General features: G+C 39.0%; 1 protein-coding gene across 8 annotated transcripts in view; it reads left to right on the plus strand.

The window, feature by feature from the left end:
- Positions 1-1,476: 1,476 nt before the first annotated feature.
- Positions 1,477-20,126, plus strand: part of LEF1 (lymphoid enhancer binding factor 1) — a 175,405-nt gene continuing 156,755 nt past the window's right edge. For 4 of the 8 annotated variants that reach the window (XM_072622491.1, XM_072622489.1, XM_072622496.1 and 1 more), the window contains exons 1-3: positions 1,477-3,062; positions 6,175-6,241; positions 7,973-8,109. In XM_072622491.1, the coding sequence (XP_072478592.1) occupies positions 2,844-3,062; positions 6,175-6,241; positions 7,973-8,109 (423 nt within the window). In that variant the 5' untranslated portion in view covers positions 1,477-2,843. The remainder of the gene's footprint in view (positions 3,063-6,174; positions 6,242-7,972; positions 8,110-20,126) is intronic. The other 4 variants (XM_072622492.1, XM_072622490.1, XM_072622497.1 and 1 more) reach the window with 1 other exon arrangement.

The following is a 20,126-nucleotide window of genomic DNA, read 5'->3' on the forward strand; positions in this document are numbered from 1 at the left end:
CAAGGAAGACACTGACTTGGGGTCTTACTAGATGTCTACTAGCTGTAATAACTCAACCGAGATGTTCCTCTGGCATAGTTAAGGCTGGCAAAAGTAGCAAAATGTAAGAATTTTCTGAAATGAATCGTGCTTTCTAACCTTAATGTCCCCTAAGTGTAACAAAAGATAATCATGAAAATAGTCCCGAAAGCATAGTTCTGGTACACAGTGCCAGGGAGATGGTGGGAGATTAGGGGACATTTGAGGTTTTATTCTGATTTTTCGCCCTTTCTTGAAAGAATGCCGTAGCTCTGATTCCTGCCCTCTCCTCACCTTACTCTGTTCATCTACTGATTTTGCATTCTGACATACATTACTTACTGTCAGCTCATGGGTGCCTTCCTTCGTTCTCCTTCCCCTCTTCCCTTGCTCTACGCCTTCCATGCTCACACTCTTTCCTGCACTACTGTGTGTATCAGGGCATCCAAAGGACATCTGCCTAAAATGCCTGTGGAATAAAAGTGATGAAAGAGTGATCATTTTAATTATAATTAAGACGTTCAACTTCCCCTTATTAGTCTTTGTGTTTCCTCTCTCCCCCTTTTCCCCCACTTGATCTCCCAAAGCCCGGAAGTTTGTGCTCACTGGTACCCAAATTATATGTGTTTTTACAGTCCTACATACTAATTGTACATGTATATATGTATGTGCGTATATCCCAATGTGAATATAGGTATGATGTATATATACCCCCCTACAAATACATGTGTGTATGTGTATGCAATACATGTATACCTGTGGCTCTTTTCCTTCTCCGTTTCTTTTCTCCCTTATTAGTTAAGCAGTGATTTCTGTGCGGTTTCATTCCCCCATTTTCTCCTTTCTGCTTATCCCCCTCCCCCCAATTCCCTTCTTTCAGAGCTTCTATCAATGTGGTGTCAATCAGAGCGGCGGCTTCGCTTTCATCTTCCCTCTCCCCCTTTTCTGAGAGAGAGAGAGAGAGAGAGAGAGAGAGAGAGAGAGAGAGAGAGAGAGAGAGAGAGAGAGAGAGAGAAAGCAGGAAAGGTGGGGGGCATCTGGAAGAGTAAGAAGAGTGGGGGACGAGGAAGGAAGGTTAGATGTTAAAGTTAAACCCTAAAGGCAAGACCCCCAATTTTCAACTTCACATAAGCGTATCAATTCTTTGAGGGGCAGAAGGGGCAGCCCCGAGATCCTTCCCTCCCTGTCGAAGTTGCCTAATTTTTCTCCCCCGGAGACACACACAAACACACCCCACACGCGGAGGACCAGTCCTACAGGCTCTGTGAAAAGAAAAAAAAATCACCCTCAATCACCACCTCCTCTGCCCCCACCCCCCCACCCCTCTTAAGCCGCCAGCCTAGGAAAGAAAGAGGCGGAGGAGTTGAGGGGGGAGGGGGTATCCAGAAGGGAGGAGGAGAAGATCCGACGCTTGTGGATAGCTTTTCAGCGCCGGAGAGGCGAGGGAGGTGGAGAATCGGCCGGGAGGCGCAGCCGCTCACCTGCAGAGAAGAGCGAAGAGGAGGAACCCTCAAAGCCCCGACCGCCCCTCAACCTCCCCCTGATCTCCGGGCTCTGTGGACTCCTCCAGAGGCGCCGGGACGAGGCTCTCCAGTCCTTGCTCTCAGCAGGAGTCAGTTTCCCCTCCCCCTTCCCCCCAACTCCCCCTTCCCCTCCGCGCGCCCCCTTGGCTCCAGTAGTAGCGGAGGGACTTAGCTACTAACTTGCTCTGACAGAGACTGCGGACACAGCTGAAGGGTGGCGAGCAAAAGCGATCCAGGGTGCGAGAAAATTAAGGCTGGAGAGAAACTTGAAACAAAGAAGAGTTTGCCTTATATCTGAGACTAGGATTTTTTTTTCTTTTCTGTATTTGTGTGTGTTTGTGTGTGAGTGTGTGTATGAGACAGAGACCAGTGTTTTTATTCCTTGCGCCCCTCGGCTCTCCACACCTCCGGTGGCACAAACTTTATTCTTGGCAAACTTTTCCCTCCCTCCCTTCATTTCTCCTTCCCTGTCTTTCCTCCTCTGCCCCTGAGTTCTGTCCTCTGCTTTCATCCCCTCCTACAGATTAAATGGGCTTTGAAATGCAAAGGCGAAGAGAAAGGGAAAGAAACCATAAGCTGTAAGGACACGCGTCTTCAGGTTGCTGATTATTTGCTACAGAGATAGATGCCCATATACATCTATCGCTGCTCCAGGAAGTGGAAATTACATTATCTCCTGACTGTCCTTGCAGCTTCTCATCGTGGGAAAACGCGAACCCGGAGCCTTTTGGGCAAGCTCCGTCACTCCCTTTTGAAAACAAAACGACTCTAATATCCACTTTGTCCAGAAGATCCAGAAGATTGCGCGGAGGCCTGCCTGCCTCGCCTCCGCACTTCTGGCTAGCCCCCACCCCCTCACCACTCACACCAACTTCCACTGGCAGACACAACAGAAGGCAGGGACTTTGGTGGAGAAGCAGGAGCGAGCGCCTCGCTTACCAGAGGCACGGGAGTGATCGGGGAAGAGAGCCGACTTCGACAGCTTGGCTGAACCTCCCACTCCTCGCGGTTCCTGCTATTCTCCCTTCGGGTCTGGAGCTTGGCTCACTCCTCTGGAGGGGTAGGCACGACTAAGAGGCCATCACCAAGGCGTCCCTACCAGCGGCTGCAAAGGAGGCTTGTTGGCCGAGTGCCCCTGAGCAAGGAACGTCCCCATTCCATTCTTTTCTTGCACGCCAGTTTCAACTCTCTCAATCTCTGCCTCCTCTCCCCCCCCCCCCCCCTCCCTTTTTGTGTGCTTTTGTTGTGTCGTCGCTGCCGCGGTCGCTCCCCCGGAGGAGAGGGGATTAAAGAGCAGCCAGAATGCCCCAGCTCTCGGGGGGAGGTGGTGGCGGCGGCGGCGGGGGGGACCCGGAGCTGTGCGCCACCGACGAGATGATCCCCTTCAAAGACGAAGGCGATCCGCAGAAAGAAAAAATCTTCGCAGAGATTAGTCACCCTGAAGAGGAAGGGGACTTGGCCGACATCAAATCCTCCTTGGTCAATGAATCCGAGATCATCCCAGCCAGCAACGGGCATGAGGTGAGCTCCCCACTCCCGCAGCCTGAAAAAACATGGGACGCACCCTAGGGAGGAAGGAAAGAAATGGGTGACTGGCTGTGTTTGTGGGTCTTTATGTAAGTGTGTGTGTGGGGGGGGGGGGTGGCACAGAGAGTTGTGGTGCTAAATGTATAACTTCTTATTTTGGCGAGGGGTGGCGGGGTGCTAGACCATTAAGGAAATGCTCCTGTTTTGTGTGCACAGGTGTGTGTGTTGTGTGGTTGTGTGTGTGTGTGCTGCCAAACTTCTGAAGTTAGTGGTTTTCTGGGGCTCGTTGATATGGCCATCGGGAATACACGGTCTCGTGCGTGTTTCCCAGGATTTCTTAGGACTCATAACCTGGAAGGAGAGTTCAGCCCTGGATATCTTCTCTGGGCCTCAGTTTCCCTTTCTACAATACAAAGGAGGTGAACTAGATGGCCTGAGGACTCTTCTAGCTTTAAATCTTTCTTCGCGTTCTTTTTTTTTCTTAGTGTAGGCGAGAGATGAGAAAGAGGATGGGGCAAAGGAAGGAGGGGGAAGAAAAGGGAGGGGGGGCATACTAACAGTCAAAAGTTTTCCTTTAATGCGTACAGTTGTCTACCCTAGTGTGTCAAACCACCAAAAAGCATTTGGAGATGGGGTGGGGGCGGAGAGGAAGGGCGGTGGGCTGCGGGCGTGGGGCAGGGGCTGACTCTGGGGCTGCCAGCTGCGGAACCGGTGGAGCAAGCAAGCGAGGGAGGGAGGCCCGAGGGGAGCAGAGCGCACGAGTGGGAGGCTACTGTGGAGGTTAGGGATGGGAAGGGGCCCGCAGCCCAAAAACAGCTGCCCACATCCCACTCAGAGGCAACAGCCACGGTAGCTGAAGCCCGTCACTTGTGGCCCCGAGGAATCTGAGACCCAGACGTGTTGCCTACAAGGTCGTTGCCTCTTTATTCACAGCACGTTGGTTTTCTTCCACCTCCCTTCATCACCTCCCTACCCCTCCATCTCCCACCCCCCAGGTTGTGTCTATTGCTGTTCGGGCGCTGAAACTAAGATACAGAAACTCCGGCGTAAATCGAGATAAAGCCAGGCCCGTGGCACCAAAGGAAAGGGGGGTGGGGGGGTGGGGGGAGAGATCGACGATTCTTTATCGGATCTACTTGTTCTCCTTTGGCCTCGCGCTCCTTGAGATAGCGCCAGTAACCCGAGTAAAGTAAATAGAGACACGTGGGTGCCTGAGAGAAAAAGGGAAGACAACTGAAGGGGGCGGGGGGGGGGGGAGGGGAGAGACGGGGGGGAAACTCTGTCCCTTGTATGAAAACCTATCAGATGTGTGTGGACGTCCAATAACTGTCAATAACTGTCCAGCTCTGTGCTGGGATTGGGAAAGCCATCTGAATTGAACCCCCAAACTATAACACCAAGGCTGCTCCCCTAAAGACATCTAAGTTAGTGTCCCCATTCTTCACCAAGGCTGAGTGTATAGAAAGACTCTAGGGAGATAGTACCATAATAAAAATAAATATATCCCACATTCTCCTCCTATTATGAGCAAGGCTAAGTGTTGAGTTTTCCTTTAGGGTTCAAGGTATGACAGCACATTCCCTCCCCAAAGTGCATGTTTGGGAGGAGGAGGAGAGTATCTTTATGCTTATCGAGGTTGGGTTTTTTGCAGGGCTGGGTTGGCATTGGGGGAATGTTACTGTTAAGAAGCAACAAAAACAAAACTACAGATGTTGTCTTCCAAACTCATTCTCCTAGCTAAGTCTTCCATTAGTGAGGGTAAAATAATGGGGAGAATGGTGTAGCCTCAACTAATACTTCCCTTACCTTTCTGGGTCAAGGCAGTAGAGGGTTTGAAAGGGACAATGCTGTGGTAGGAAAGAATAGTGATATTGCACTTTGTGTTTTGAAGTAGCTCGTGATAGGGCATGAAAGTAAATGGAAGAAAACCAAGAGGGGTTAAGGGTGGGTGTTTTGCACTCCTCTGGGTCTGAGAGAGTTGTCACAATTGACATTATATAGATTCTTTTAGATGCCTGTAATTGTCAAGGGAATCTCCTTCATCAGTCACAGAAATAAGGTTGCTATTCTAGCTTTTAAGTGTATACACAAAGAGAAACACACTATCTAATAGTTAAGAAACTAAAGTGAAGTTTATTTAGAAAACAGTAGTTGAAGTCTGCTCTTGATAACGTCCCCAGGGAAAATCTTCCAAGGAAGTCATTAGCAGCCTGCCACTGTGTCTTTGATTTGTTTAGGTTTAAAATTTCATTTCAAGATGAAAAACAAAATTTAAGATTCAAACCTTCTCCCAAAATTCTGTTCTAACCAGTTCTTGGGTAAAAGGGAATATGAGGGTAAAAGACTATAGAGCCTTACAACCTTTCTAATAGAATTAAGTCTCCACATGGCCTTGAGATGGCCTCCTCACATCATCAAGGTCAGAGCTATGTGCAGATTCTAACAAGATATACAAATATGTACATATGTACATATGCATATATATTTAACTGATAGAGACTTCATAAAGGTATTGAACAAATACATGGTCAAAAATACATCACAGAATTAGGTTATGTAGAGCTGAAAGGGACTTGAGAGGCCACCTCATTATTTTATAGATGAAGACATTGAGTTTCGGGGGAATTAGATGCAGGATCACCCAAAGTAGTAAACATTTGAAAGGAGACCTGGGTCCAAGTTCTTGGATTCAGTGTCGGTACTTAGGTTGAACTGTTTTCCTTCTCTAATTTTTATAGGTACCAAGGATTATCTTCCCCCTTCCTCTCCTCTCCCCTTACTATTCTTACTTTATAACTTATAATTAATGTCTTGCCACTTTGACAATACTCAATATGTCCTTCCTTTATTCCACATTTTTAAAACATTATAAAATGATTTTAAAGTACTGAGCCTCTTAGAAATATTACCACTATTCAAACAGATTATATAGCCTATAACTATCTATATAGATCTACATGTTATAAAGCTAGAGAGATAGAGATTATAGAGATATATAAAAACAGATAATGCTGAATTTATTAGGAAGTTAATTGCTTTCTATTTTTGCTATATACTGTAACACGAGATTCTCTTTCTTTTGGTGATACGGATGCCATGTGATTAGGTGGTCAGACAAGCACAAACTTCTCAGGAATCATACCATGACAAAGCCAGAGATCATCCTGATGAAGGTAAGAGTGCTGCTACTGAATACTCTAATCAAATATGGTCTTTTAAAAAAATATACACACAAGTAACCTGATATGACATAACTTTGAAGGTTGTATATGTAGTTTTTATACAATTGAATGCAAATGAGAAAATGTGACTGAATTATTTGGCTTTTAAAATTCATCTGTGTTTTGGTGGACATGTGACTCTCGTCGTGGAGAAACAATTTAGCATGTGGGTAATATTCAAAGGGTTAAAACATTCATTATTTTTTCTTCTTTTTTCCTCTTCCTTTAAAACCATCCTGTTACATTTTGAATGGTTTAAGTTACTGATATTTTAATGTATTATATGAAGAGTTTATTTTTTCTTTTCTTTGAAAATAAGAATTATATACATATATTTTTAAAATAAAGTAAGAATTATAATAGATGGCCCATTTGATGGAACAATATATATGTTAACGTCATGTTTGGGGTGAGAAAAAATAAGCATTATTTGATTTAATTTCATTAATTTCATTTTGGTCTTTATATCCCCAGTGCCTAGCACATAGTAGACTCATAAGAGATGGTTGTTGATAGATTTTTAGATAGATAGATGGATGGATGGATAGATAGATAGATGCTTAATTTAGGAAGATGTAGCATTAAGTTTTGTATTTTTTAAAGTCAGTCATAATTACAAAACACTGATAACCTGTCTGTGTGACTTTGGTAAAATCATTCAACTTCTCTGGGCCTGTCACCTCTGTTTACTCCTCCCTAAAATGAGGAGGTTGTCCTATGTGATCTTTCAATGGTCCCTTCCAGCGCTAAATCCTATGATCCTTTAATCCTCCATGATCCATTTCTGGCATTTACTGTTTGTTTTGTTTTGTTTGGATGTGGGGGTAGACTGGGAGGGATAGATTTAAAATACGTATTTGATAGATTAAATGAAGAGCTTCATAAGAAGTCCCAACTCTTGGTAGAGTTCTCCTGTATACCAGATTACATTTCTGTTCTCCTTAATTACTTACCATTGGCATGGTCAGGATGAATTGTTCATACATGCAACACGTCGCCTAGCACAGGAAGTGAAGCTGACTATATAATGCCATGCTTTCTTCTTTGACCACAAAGTCAGTGGTCGAGAGATAAAAATCTGTGTGCACAGAACAATTCCAAATACTTGCTGCCATCAACAGGATGTTGGTATCGCTATAAAATGGGGCCCCACACAGTAAACCTTTTATAAATTTAGATTCTTGCCTATATTTGTCAGATACAATTCTCTTTCTGTCAGTTTTACGTTTCTTTTTTTTTTTCTCATAACTAAGAGAGGATTTTTAAGTGCTCTTACTGGTAACTTAAATGAAAGATGGAGATATTGATGATGTCAAGAAAGATGATCAATGTTTATGAAACTTTGGTACTATATATTTTCTCTTCAATATCTCTGTTGCCTTAGTCCACTTTGTCAAATTAAGTCGGATGGACAAAATTTATTTTTAGAACATCAGTCTATAGTTTAAATAAATTGAACCACATGTTTTAAAAGCATCTGTTTTATAGCTAGGATTTTTCAGAGCCCAAGTACACAGGTGCTGCCAGTTTAAAGTATATGCATGTATAAAATCTTAATTAAAGTATCCTGTTTCTGTAGGGTGAATATTTGCCTTATGACTATTGAACTAGAGATACAAAAGTAAATTGACCTAGAAATAAAAAAAAAATCAATGGATCATTCATTGTTCACTTGATTTTTAGCAGGAAAACATCCAGATGGAGGATTATACAACAAGGGCCCATCTTACTCCGGTTATTCTGGGTATATAATGATGCCAAATATGAATAATGACCCTTACATGTCAAATGGATCTCTTTCTCCACCCATCCCTAGAACAGTGAGTAATATATTTCTATTTAAAATTTTATCCTCCTCCAAATTCAAATTCTAATAATTATCTTTAAGTATTTGGCTGAAAAAATACTTGAGTGTTTATATGTTACACGTCAGATCTCAGACTGAATGAATGCATTTATGATAGCTGGACTTGCTATAATGGGAGTTTTGGTGAGCTTGACCTTAACATATTAGCTTTTGAATTAATTGGAGGTATCTCCATATATCATGTGTGAATTCCGATTTTGTTTTGCATCAATTTTGTTTTAATAACAGTAAACCCTTTCCACACACAAATTACAAGTATAATGTGTTCTTTACATAGAAAGGAACATTTTAATAGAATATTTCGGTTATCTAAGTACTGAATAGTTTTTGGTGTCCCATGGTTATCAAAAAGGAGCTTAATAAAATAAGAATTAGAGCTATGTAGATGGTTACAGGGCGTATTTCAGCTTAAAAAACAGGCCTTTTCTTTTATTTGTCAAAAATAATATCACTTTTCCACTCCATTTGGAATTTTTGCAAGCTAGTATGTGAAGATATTACATAGGGGACTGTTTCTTTTTTAGTAATAGATTAAATGTAACTTTGAAAAAGTTCTAAGTTGTGTTGGCATAAACTTGTTAGAATTTCAGACTATATTAATTGTTAAACGTGTTCTACGTTCCTGAGAAGAGTAAATAAAAGACTTCACTGGTTAGGAGAAAGTCTAATTGAGAAGTCTGATTTATGTAGCACTTGAATAGTTGTTTCAAAAACAAAAATAGGTTGGCCTTTTTTTTTTTTTTTTTTTACAGAGAAATGACATTACTGGGCTGTGAGAAGAGCTTGACTCTTGAGTTTTTCTCCCATAGAGGTTAGGTATTTGTGTTGATCATCTACTCTCTTTTTACCTCTTGAATCAAAAACACATAATAGATTGATGTTAAAAAAAAAAATTATGGTCCTGGAAAAAAATAATTAAGACTAGCTGACATGGCCCAAATGCAGGATCTCAAACCAATGATTTTAGTTTCATTACAGATCATATTGGAGTGTTAAATGGGGGATACAAGAGGTATTTTAATAAATGTTTGCTGATTGGTGGATAGGGAAAGTTTATTTTATTAGTAACAACACCTTCCATTATCCACCTAATTGAACCCTTTACCTCATTAAAGAAAAATTCACAAAATCACCCAAGGTTGATCAAAATATCAATAGCAATCAATTCATGATAATGATTATTTATGATGATCTTAAGTATTTTTATTCATCCCTTTGAAATGATTGAATTCACATTATCTACCTAGAACTAGATTTTACACAAGCACTCTGAACTAGAAGTTATTTTTTTCTATTAAATATATAAAAAAGCAATGTTCGACATTTTACCTAATGACAAAATCTATCAGACTTTTAAAAGTAGCTTGATCTTTAAACAATTGATTTTATTCTTTTGATTGGAAAATAGACCTTTGGGGTTTCATCATAGGAAATACTTAAGAGCACAGACACTAGCCTCTCTCTTAAAAGGGTGAATTCATTAATATGACTGAATAGGATTAGGCATTCTGATTCTTAATCATCAGATATTTCTGGCTTTTTAAAATTTGCAAATATGCAAGAGTACTTAAATTTGGTGGAGTAAATATATGTTAAATATAAGATATTAACTTTCATGTTTGCATGGGAGAATGTGTTTTGATTATAGCAACAAATGAATCCATTCCTTATTTTGAACTTTACTTCTAGAGTCTACATAGACTTAATTAAGAACATCCAAACAGCATGTAGCTTACCAAATAAGAGAGCTTCTGTTGAAAAATATTTAGGATAACAATTTTTTTCCAGCATCCTGAATTATAGTTTCCAACATGCTGATAAACATATGGCCATTAGGAAAAAAAAATCTCATACCTTCTTATTTATGATTCCTAGAAGGTGAGACTGATCTGACTAATCTTTCCCTTACATTTTTTTAAAAGCCCACCCAAACCAGATTTTCTGGCATTGATAAACAAGACCCAAGAAAACCCCCAAACTTTTTTGTCCTGTTGAAACCGATGCTCTTCCCTTTCTACTCCTCAACTTAGTCCAGCAGAAACTGCTTGAGGATCTTGATTATGGGGCGGCTAGGAGAAAAGTACTTGGGTAAACCTCAAATCATTCGTACAAATGTGAGTTGTTCTAGCGATTATTTCAGGGGAGGTACTGGTGATCAAGTGAAAACCCTGTATTTTCAGGGAATGGATTGAAACTCTGAAGTCAATCTGTTGAGCAGTTCTTTACTTGAGCAACTTATGGCAGACCCAGTATAGTGTGTGTGCATAGCTTGATGTCTTCAGATGGTAAAGGCTGTGGGTAGAAAGCATTTCCCCTTACTGACATGGTTATCTTCTGCCCGCCATTTCTTTTCTGCAACAGTTTTGAACAGATTTCTCTTAGGCAGTGTTTTCTCGCGCTACTCTCGAGTTTGCATAATTCCAGAAGCTGTTCAGGTCTAGCCACAAAGCTATGTGTGTTTAGTTACAGAATATTTTTTAGAGTCCAACTGAACTGCAGCCTTTGCCTTTTAATGCTTTACAGCTGGGTTTTGGGGGTTTTGGTTTTTGTGTTTTTTAAAATGTGTAAGAGATCAAAAACATTTTAGCCGGAAGACAACCTCTCAGCCTTCCTCCTACTCATTCACCTCAGTCTTCCTGCTCTTTCACTGTGTTCTTAGCTGCCTTGAGTTTCTAACCGTTCCTGGAGCCCTCACTAGCCTCAGCTAGGTTCCCATCAAAGGTGTCAGAGGTAGGTGACCATTTGTGTGAGCTTTTGGGTCTTGGGTGGCAGTCACCCTGTGGCATCTCTGCCATTTGGTATTTGAATAACAAAGTAACCCCTTGTTTACTGCATCTGTTTAATGAAGGTGTTAGGACTGGAAACTACCTGGTAGCCTAGGTTCCTTCTCCCACTCCATTCAGATTATCCTCAATGATTTGTATTTATTGGCAGATGAACCTGGAAAAGCCAGTAATGGCTACCTGAGGTATCTGTGAATGGAAGATATTCATTATTTCTAAACACAATTGCCCTTCTTTGGGTATAAACTCAAACACACATGAAAGAATCTGGTTTTGTTTGTTTTGTGTTGCTTTTTTTCCCCTTCTAGGATTTATGGAGATGAATTTTTACAAGATATTTATGTGAAATTCAAGGGATGCGGGAGTGGCTCTCACAAAAAAAGTAATATAATGTGTCCCTAAAAAGAAACTGTTTAAAAAGATCCAGTGGACATAATGTGTCAGCTCAGTAAAATCCTTATTTGAGTTTGTCTTAACAGAGACTGAAAAAAAAGATACAGAAACTTCATTAGATGTTTTGAAGCAGGCATCTAAGAGAGTTTATTAGAAGCACACTGCAAAATGTTTCTGAATACCAGTGGGTGAAATTGGTTTCGGCATTGCTGACCTCACTGTGGTGAAAGTTGTCTTTAGTGTGGTTGTCTATTCATAGATGGTGCCAAATTTCCATTTGTCCCTTATGGCCACACAAAGACTTAACACTTCAGAACAGAAACAATTCACTTCTCTTCAGGTAAATAGAGAGGGAAAAAGCAACATCGATGAGCATGTTTAGGAAGCCAGATTAAATGCTGCTGTTCAAATTCATACCCAAACCACAACACCACCTGGGTTGTGTAAATAATGCTAATTTAATACTTTATTTTTCTTTCTGTTGTTTCTTTGGTGAGAGAGGTAGATAGAATCTGAATCATATTTGTTGAAGGTGGCATTTATCATATAGTAAACGGCTTTTGTATTTTATCACTATTATTGAGAATTTCATCTTCCTTTTCACTCTTACATGACTTTTCAACCTTTTAGTTGTGTGATGGATAGAATTACTCTCAAAAATAATTTTTCTTTAAATTCCTCTCAATCAGTACATACCCATTTAAGGGCAACTTAAAAAACTATTTGGAAGTATTAAAGCAACTAAGACATTTGACTGTTCCTTTGCATTAATAAAGTTCCAAATGCTCCTATGTACGATGCAAATGTATAAACTTAAGTGAACAAGTTTTTGTTATTCAGTGATGTCCAACTCTTCATTACCTCATTTGGAGGTTTTTTTGGCAAAGATACTGCAGTAGTTTGCCATTTCCTTCTCCAGCTCATTTCACAGATGAGGAAACTGGGCCAAACAGGATTAGGTGACCTGCCCATGTTCATAAAAGTAGTAAGAATCAGAGGCTGGATTTGAACTCAGGTCTTCCCTATTGTAGGCCTGGTGCTCTACCCATTGCATTACCTAGCTATCCTAAAGGTATAAGTAGTAAAGCACCTAAGATGCATCTTGTACTTGTCTTTACTGAATCTTTATTGATACATTCCATTCCAGCTTTCGATATTATGAACCTTTTCACTCCTTAAAGAAATCAGCTATTCCAGTACTTCCCACTCTTAAAAAAAAAGTTCCATGAATTTCTGTATTTTTTTTTTTAATTACTACCTGGGTGTTGCCTCCCCAGTGATCAAGTTTGGCCTTCCCACAATCGTGCAGTCCCAGGCTGAGCCATATTCTAAGACTTTCAGATTTTGAAGGACCTTCAAAAACATGTGCTCTGCTAATAGACAGAGAGAGAATTTTGAGGCCAGCCAGAGAACTTTGGATTGCCCTTTGAGAACTTAGGGACAGCTCCATTCTAATTGAGGCATCAGAGTATGATCTTAGGAGGAATTTTTATTGACAAAGTTATTTTCTGGTCATTTTACACTCTGGTTGAAAGGAGGTTTATTTATTCCCTCACTCCACTCCCATCTTGGTGTAGTGAAAATGTTTTAATTGCAGGTAGAAGGTAGGTAGGCTACTAAAAGTGTAATGTTCGCTCCCAGACATAAACAGTGGAAGAGGTAGGAAAAATAAATGGGTGCAGATTTCTGTTCGGTCTGTCATCTGTTTAGCTGGCTTCTCCAAAGCTAGAAAAGGGCCCTTTGTAGGACTTATACCCAGTACGGCTGTCCTGGAGAGATCAGGACCAATTCTGACTCACCATGGTAGTGTTACCTAAGTAAGACAAGTCATCTTGTTGCTCAGTGATGTAGAGGTTTCTCAAGACAAAGACTTTCCAAAAAGTCCTCTCAGCCATAGAATATTTGCTACATTAATGTGCTGGGAAGCTAGGAAACAATGATATTAATTTTAAAATTCCACCTGCTTTTCCCTGAAACAACTTTATGACTAATTAGTTTTTCTCTAATATTCCCTGAGTAACATGTTTTGAAGTATTAAAGGTGGACGATACTGTTTGTGGTTGCTGTGCTTGCAAAAACCATCAGTGTATAATAGGTAGGTAAGGGATGAGTTGCCTTCTAAGTGATTTACTGCTCAATTCTTGGGGTGGTGGAGCTATCTCTGTCTGTAAAAGAAGGGAGAATCACCACTGTCATGGATGGTCTTAAGATAACTTGCAAAAAAGGACATTGTACGTGTCCTTCAGTTAGAAACTATTAACCCATATAGACTTTGAGTTATATTTCAAATAGTGAACCAGGATTTGCAGTGATTTATCCATACTCTGCAACAGTTCCCTTGGTGTGTGTAAGAGGTTCAGATGGAGTTGGCCATTTAGGAGCAGGATCTGTGGTTGTAGAAACTGGCCTATATCGAATATAACTTGTGGTCTTATTGGCACCATGATGAAGTTAATGTGTCATTCTTTGATAGGTCCCTTTTAGCTGATCTTAGGAGACATACTACTTAAGCATGATTTTCCTTGATTTGTATGACTGAATTTTTTTTTCAAATAGAATACTAGATTGATTCTTGATTGTAACCCTCTTTTTTGTCCTATAGATGTATGTGTGGTCCCTTTTGGTGTCCTCCAAATAATCTTTTTTAAATGCATAAACAATTATATTGAAATAGTTATAAAATATTTTTAAAAAACAAATGAGTAGACCACAATATAAGAGCTGTTCTCTCTCTCTCTCTCTCTCTCTCTCTCTCTCTCTCTCTCTCTCTCTCTCTCTCTCTCTCTCTCTCTCTCAGTGTGTGTGTGTGTGTGTGTGTGTGTGTGTGTGTGTATAGAAACTTCTTTCTTTCTGCTTTTGGGATAAGATTTGAAACTTAAAAGAGGAAATATGTATGGTATTAGTATGGATACATGGGAAAACATCAGAATGTTGATGTTTTAACAAAGAAAAGTGTATTTAGCTTATCCTCAGGCAAAACTAAGATTCAGCAGTTTGTTGGTGTTGCTGAGTTGGGGGTAACCTTTCAAGAACCTCCTTTTAACTAGCGTCTTAGTTAAAGTTCCTTTGCTTCTGTTAAAATGAACCTCCCCTTCCTTTTTTCTCCATAAGTATATATATATTTGCATATATACATACATATATATGAATACACAAACACATATGACTCCTCATTTCAACTACATTGGACGTGCAGAGTCTGCTCATGGGCCTGATCAGCAGGAAGCTTTGACCAACATAAGGAGGTTCAGTTTTCCTTAGACAAACTGGTACCCTGCCCTCAATCCCTCTCATTTTGTCTGGGGACCTTACCATATTAATACTAAACATAGTTCATACATCCAATCAACATAGCTGACTTGGGGCTCAAACTTTCAAATTGAACATATCTGCTGGCCTCACTCTCCCCGGGTAGCTAGGATTACCAATGTAGGCCACAAACCGAGTGGGACACAACCATATTATCTAAACCAGCATGGTTTTACTTGGGTTCTATGAATCCCCAGGGCATCCATGAATTGGTTGAGTTTTTTAATATTTTTTGATAACTTTCAGTATAATTGGTTTCCTTTGTATTTTATTTTGTGCATTTAAAAATATCCTTCTGACGAGGGAGGTATGCACTTCATCCGTGTCTGTGACACAAAAACCAGGGGTTTAAAGTAACTTCTCTAGCATGCATTTACAACTTCTGTTCTACTCTTTGCTAGGCACTGGGGAGAAGAAAAAAGCCAAAAAATAATCCCTACTCATAGGGAGCTCACAGTCTAAGATGTAAGAGTTGTTTCATGTTTTTGTGTATGTCTCCAATGCCTGGCACTTCAAAGGGCTTATATTCTACAGGGGAGACAAACATACATATTAGACATGTATACAGAATGCATAAAATTTTAGGAGGGGGAGAAGGCACTAATACCTGAGGATATCTTAATGGAGATGGCATTTTGACTGGGGGAAATGCAGCATTTGGTCTTCACCAATTTAGGATAAAGCTTTTTGGTTCTTATATATGCACATGTATTCATATTTTTAAACCCATTGCCTCTATGTTTAAATATGTGCACATTTATTTACATTTTTTTTTAAACTTGTGACTCCATGAAGTAATAGGTCTTTCTTCTGACCCAGGAGTCAGGTGAAGACTAAATTGATTTCTCAATGTTCCTGGATTGAGCTATTATCCAAACAGCCTGTACAAATGTTTGAAGTCCCCTACAAGATACGCTTGAAAAGAAAGGGGCCAGGAGAGATGACAGGACCTACAGTATTGAATATCTGACAGCTAGGTTTTGGTAGTTCAACCTGGGTTATTTAGAGTGCTGTCAAAGACAATTAGGGAAATTTAAGTCTCCATGAAATACATGTATTTACACCTATAGTTTATACCATATATAGATACCTATAGTTGCCCAAACCTCTCAAATTAAGGGATAGTGTGGCTCACACCTCTGGGAATAGTATTATAGACATTATACAAGGTAAGCAAGAGATAGAGCAGAAGAGATAGTGTTTGTTGTCTTTTTTTCTTTCTCCACAGGTTAAACATGATTGTAAGAACTCTTGAGTAGAACAATATGGGAGAGAGTTGGAGACCTTTTTAAATTTTATACTTTAAGTGTTTGTGAGGCCTTTAAAAATTTCATTTCAAATCAAATGCCCATGCCACTGCTATTTCTAAAATGATACAAGATGAGACTTCTCCATCACCAAGTATTTATTTATTAATCATCTGGTATGTGTCTGACTCTCTGTCTAGACGTTGTAGAAACAAAGACCAAAAAATGGTATGTGCCCTCAGCTAGCTTATATTCTGTTGAAGAGACAACACACACATACGCACACACACGTATACACACATATGCATATGAGTGTGTATGTATAGGTGTATATTTATTCTTAATGCATTCTCTTCACATATATGTATATATATATAAAATGCATATGATACTAAATACATATAAATACATTAAAATAAATAACACCTGGGGACAGCAGGAAAGACTTCTTATAGCTTTTGATAGCATTTTATCTAAGCTTTGAGGGAAACTAGGAATTCTAAGAGATGGAGGTGAGGAGGAAAAGCATTCCCAGCATGAGGGGTGACCTCTGTTCAGAGGCATGAGGATGAGAGATGAAGTATATGGTGTAAATAAGAGAAAGGAGACCAATTTGGCTAGTAGTGTTGAAGGGGAATGAAGTATAATAAAGCTGGAAGGGTAGATTGGAAGCAGATTATGAAGGGTCTAAAATATCAGAAGAAGAAGAAGAAGAAGAAGAAGAAGAAGAAGAAGAAGAAGAAGAAAACAAAAAAGAAGAAGAAGAAGAAGGAGAAGAAGAAGAAGAAGAAGCTGTATTTGTCCTAGAGGTAATAGGAGCCAGTAGAGTTTATTGAGCAGTATTGTGATATAATCAAACTTGGGCAACTTTTTGACTTAGTTAAAGTTCCTTTGCTTCTGTTAAAATGGACTTTAGGGATGTTTCCCCCTTTTTCATACAGCAGTTTGTCTCTGAGAGGCTGGGAGTAAGAGAATTTGAGTTTTTAAAAGCTTATTTGCTTGTACTCAGCAGTAAACCTAGTGAAGGGATGTGAAGAGAGAGACAGCATAGTGTTGTATAACCAGGGCTAAATTTGGAATCAGATTTGAGCTTGAATCCCAGGTCCACGATTTGATACCTGTCTGACCTTGATCAAGTCAGTAAAATTGTCTGGACTTTAGTTTCCTCATCTGTAAAATGAGAGAGTTGAATTTGATAGCCTCTATAGTGTCAATTCCAAATCTATGATCCAGAGATCAGAATTATGGGAATAGAAGTGACCTCACTGTAACTTTAATTTCCTTTTATTTGGTGGTGATATCAACCTCCAAATGAAAACATACCCAGAAACAAACAAGCAGAAAAGTCTTACCTATTCTGTTTTCCTTTGCAAAAATGTATCCTCTTTTTTTAAGGCAGCTATGAAGGATTACTCATGAACTTCAAAGATTATATTAGCTGTACTAAATGCTCAGTGCATTTTTTTCTTTCCTTTCCAACGTCAATGGTGAAATAGAAATGTTTCATGTTACTGGGTCTCTGTTTCTAAATTATCCATCATCTCTAATAAAGATGATGAGAAAAGAACAACTTTAAGGAGGTTGTTCAATCATTCCCAGTATTTTAAAATTTTATCTTTTCTCCAATTTGGAATATTGTGCTTAGAGGTGGGATGGGGGTGGTGTGGAAGGAAGGGAGAGGCAATAGACTTTTTTTTTTTAAATCCCGAATCTGCTCTGAGCAAATCAAAGTGTATAACTATAGAATGTGAAATTTTCAGGTAGTAATTAACAATCATGATTAAGGTGTAAAACTATGGAATTTGGATCCTGATGTAAGGAGTATGTCATAATGAGTCATAGGATTTCTAGCCTAGATCCTAGCGACCTAATTGAAGATAAAAGCCTGATAGGAATGCTTTCTTTTTTTCGAAAGAGTACTTGAAATGGAAATGTATTGGTAATAATAAGAAAGCTGCCTTCAAGTGTATTTTGGTATCTTATAGTTAATTCTTTCCAATTTACTTTTGTTCTCTATCAGATACGGAGGTTTTTTTAAAAGCATTTGAGGTATTTTCAGACATTAGAAAAACTATTTGGTGTGGTTTTTCTGGATGTTGCAACATCACCATTCCCCTAGTACTGTGAGAGAATGTCCCTTGCAGGATGCAGAAGAATTTCTTGGTCCTTGTATTAGTAGAGAAGGGAGCAGAGAAGGTATAGGTGAGAAGCCAGTAGAGTGGAGAACCTCAGAAGAGAAATAAGATGATTTAAACAAAGGAGTAAATGGGAACAGTTGATCTTTGCTCCCTAGTCTCCCTTTTGTCCTTTCTTTGTTGTAAGGACAATGGTGAGTCAATGCTGAAAATACTTTTGAACATTGAGTAGGGGAATTTGTATTAAGATTTCTTTAAAAAATCTTTTGGCTAATATACAAATTCTGATTTTGCCAAGATGGCCATTCTGTGACAAAAAGTGGTCACTAGCCTATCACTCCAGAATCCACAAGTTTATTACCTTATTTTGACTCAGGAGAGCTCTTGACTTTCCTCTGTGAATCATAACCTTTAAACAATTGGATAGTAACTGCAGTCCAGATATAGCAAATAAAAGTCTTTAATTCTTCTAAGAATTAGCATGGTAGTAAAAAAAAAAAAAAAAAAGGTAACTGAAAGATGGGGAAATAATAGGCTTAGAGTGGAAATCAACTGAAATAATAACAGTAATAATAATTTAAAAACCTTCTGGAATAGAGTTTCTTTGCTCCAGTGCAAAAATAACACATTGAGGAGATCTGTGGGTCTATGAATGTGGAAGACAAAAGGATAAGCTAATTTCTTTCCTTAGGATTTTTATTGAAGTCATATTGATTTTCTCTCTACCAGTGGTTCTCAACTTTTTCTGTGTCAAGAGCGCCTTGGGCAGTCTATGAGCCCTTTTTCAGAATAATATTTTTTAAATAAATAAAGTAAAAATACATAGACTTAAAATGAGTAGTAAAGGTAACGATGTAATTTTTTTCCTATCTAAATTTACAAATTTCCCCTAAAATCTATCAGTGGATTCCAGGTTAAGAACTCCTGCTCTGCACCTAAAAGGATCCAAGGGCCAAGAGATTTCTTGGAAGGGCAACATAGGGAAATTTAAACTTCTCTGGTCAGTGGGGGAGGGAAGAGAAAAAAGGGAGTGAGAACAGAAAAAAACTAGTCTCTCATCATTATCAGGATTTAGATCTCTTGACAAGCTATTATCAAGAGCAGATATATAACTTGTAGAGTCAACAGTTTACATTCAAGATTGAAAACAGTACATAAGATTTTTCTCATCTATTTTCCTTTAAAAAAAAAATCTTAAATGACTAGTTGAAATAAAGAAAAGAAGTAGCTTACCAAGAAGGCTACTATCATGTTTTATACATACATTATGTATTCTCTGAATCATTGAGATGGAACTAAAAACATGGTAGGGGAAAAAAATCAGCATTTGCTGCAACTGTGGTAATCAGTAAGGAAGCTGTTGCCAACAGCAGGAGGAAAATAATGATCTGAGTATTCTTGGCAAACTTTGAATTCATTTATTCCAGTTTTATTCATTTGCTTTTACATTTTGTATTTTTAAACCAATATCTCCAGTTTTAAATTCAAGAATTTCCTTTGTCCAACAGATTGAGTTGAAGAATAATTTTATTAAAAAACAATCACTAGCTGTCTATGAAAGTAATTAATTTTCAAATAATTATAAACAAAATTGGCATGACTGTATTGTGATTATGATTTTTTGGATGATTTTAATGGAAGCTTAACTTAAAATATTGTTTAATTTTAAATAAAGCTGGTGTTTCAGTCTGGACTGAGATGACATTTGTTCTCCATTTTTAAGGCTTTTTTTTTCTCCATAAGTGCAATCCTGACATCTTTATTCATTGCTTAGAGGTTCATTTTAAGTACTGATGCACAAACTTTAGGGTAGCTCCTGCTTTACCCAAAAGGATGCCCTAAAAAAAGAGACATCTCAGTTGTCTCTGTGACTTCATTTTGTGGAGCCTATATCTTGGATACCCAATCAAGAAAGTGAATAAAATCTTCAATTTTTGTTCTATGCTATTGAAGTGTTTTGTTTTTGTTGTTTTATTTCAACTTCAAAGGTGATTCCAATTTGTATTTTTAGAGGATGTGGTTAGACAGTGCCACAGAATCAAAAACTTACACCAAGTCAAATTCTGTGAAATGTCAATACTTCTTTGGTACTAATCTTTTGGT

Source organism: Notamacropus eugenii, chromosome 7, assembly GCF_028372415.1.
Source record: "Notamacropus eugenii isolate mMacEug1 chromosome 7, mMacEug1.pri_v2, whole genome shotgun sequence".
Classification (NCBI taxonomy): domain Eukaryota; kingdom Metazoa; phylum Chordata; class Mammalia; order Diprotodontia; family Macropodidae; genus Notamacropus; species Notamacropus eugenii.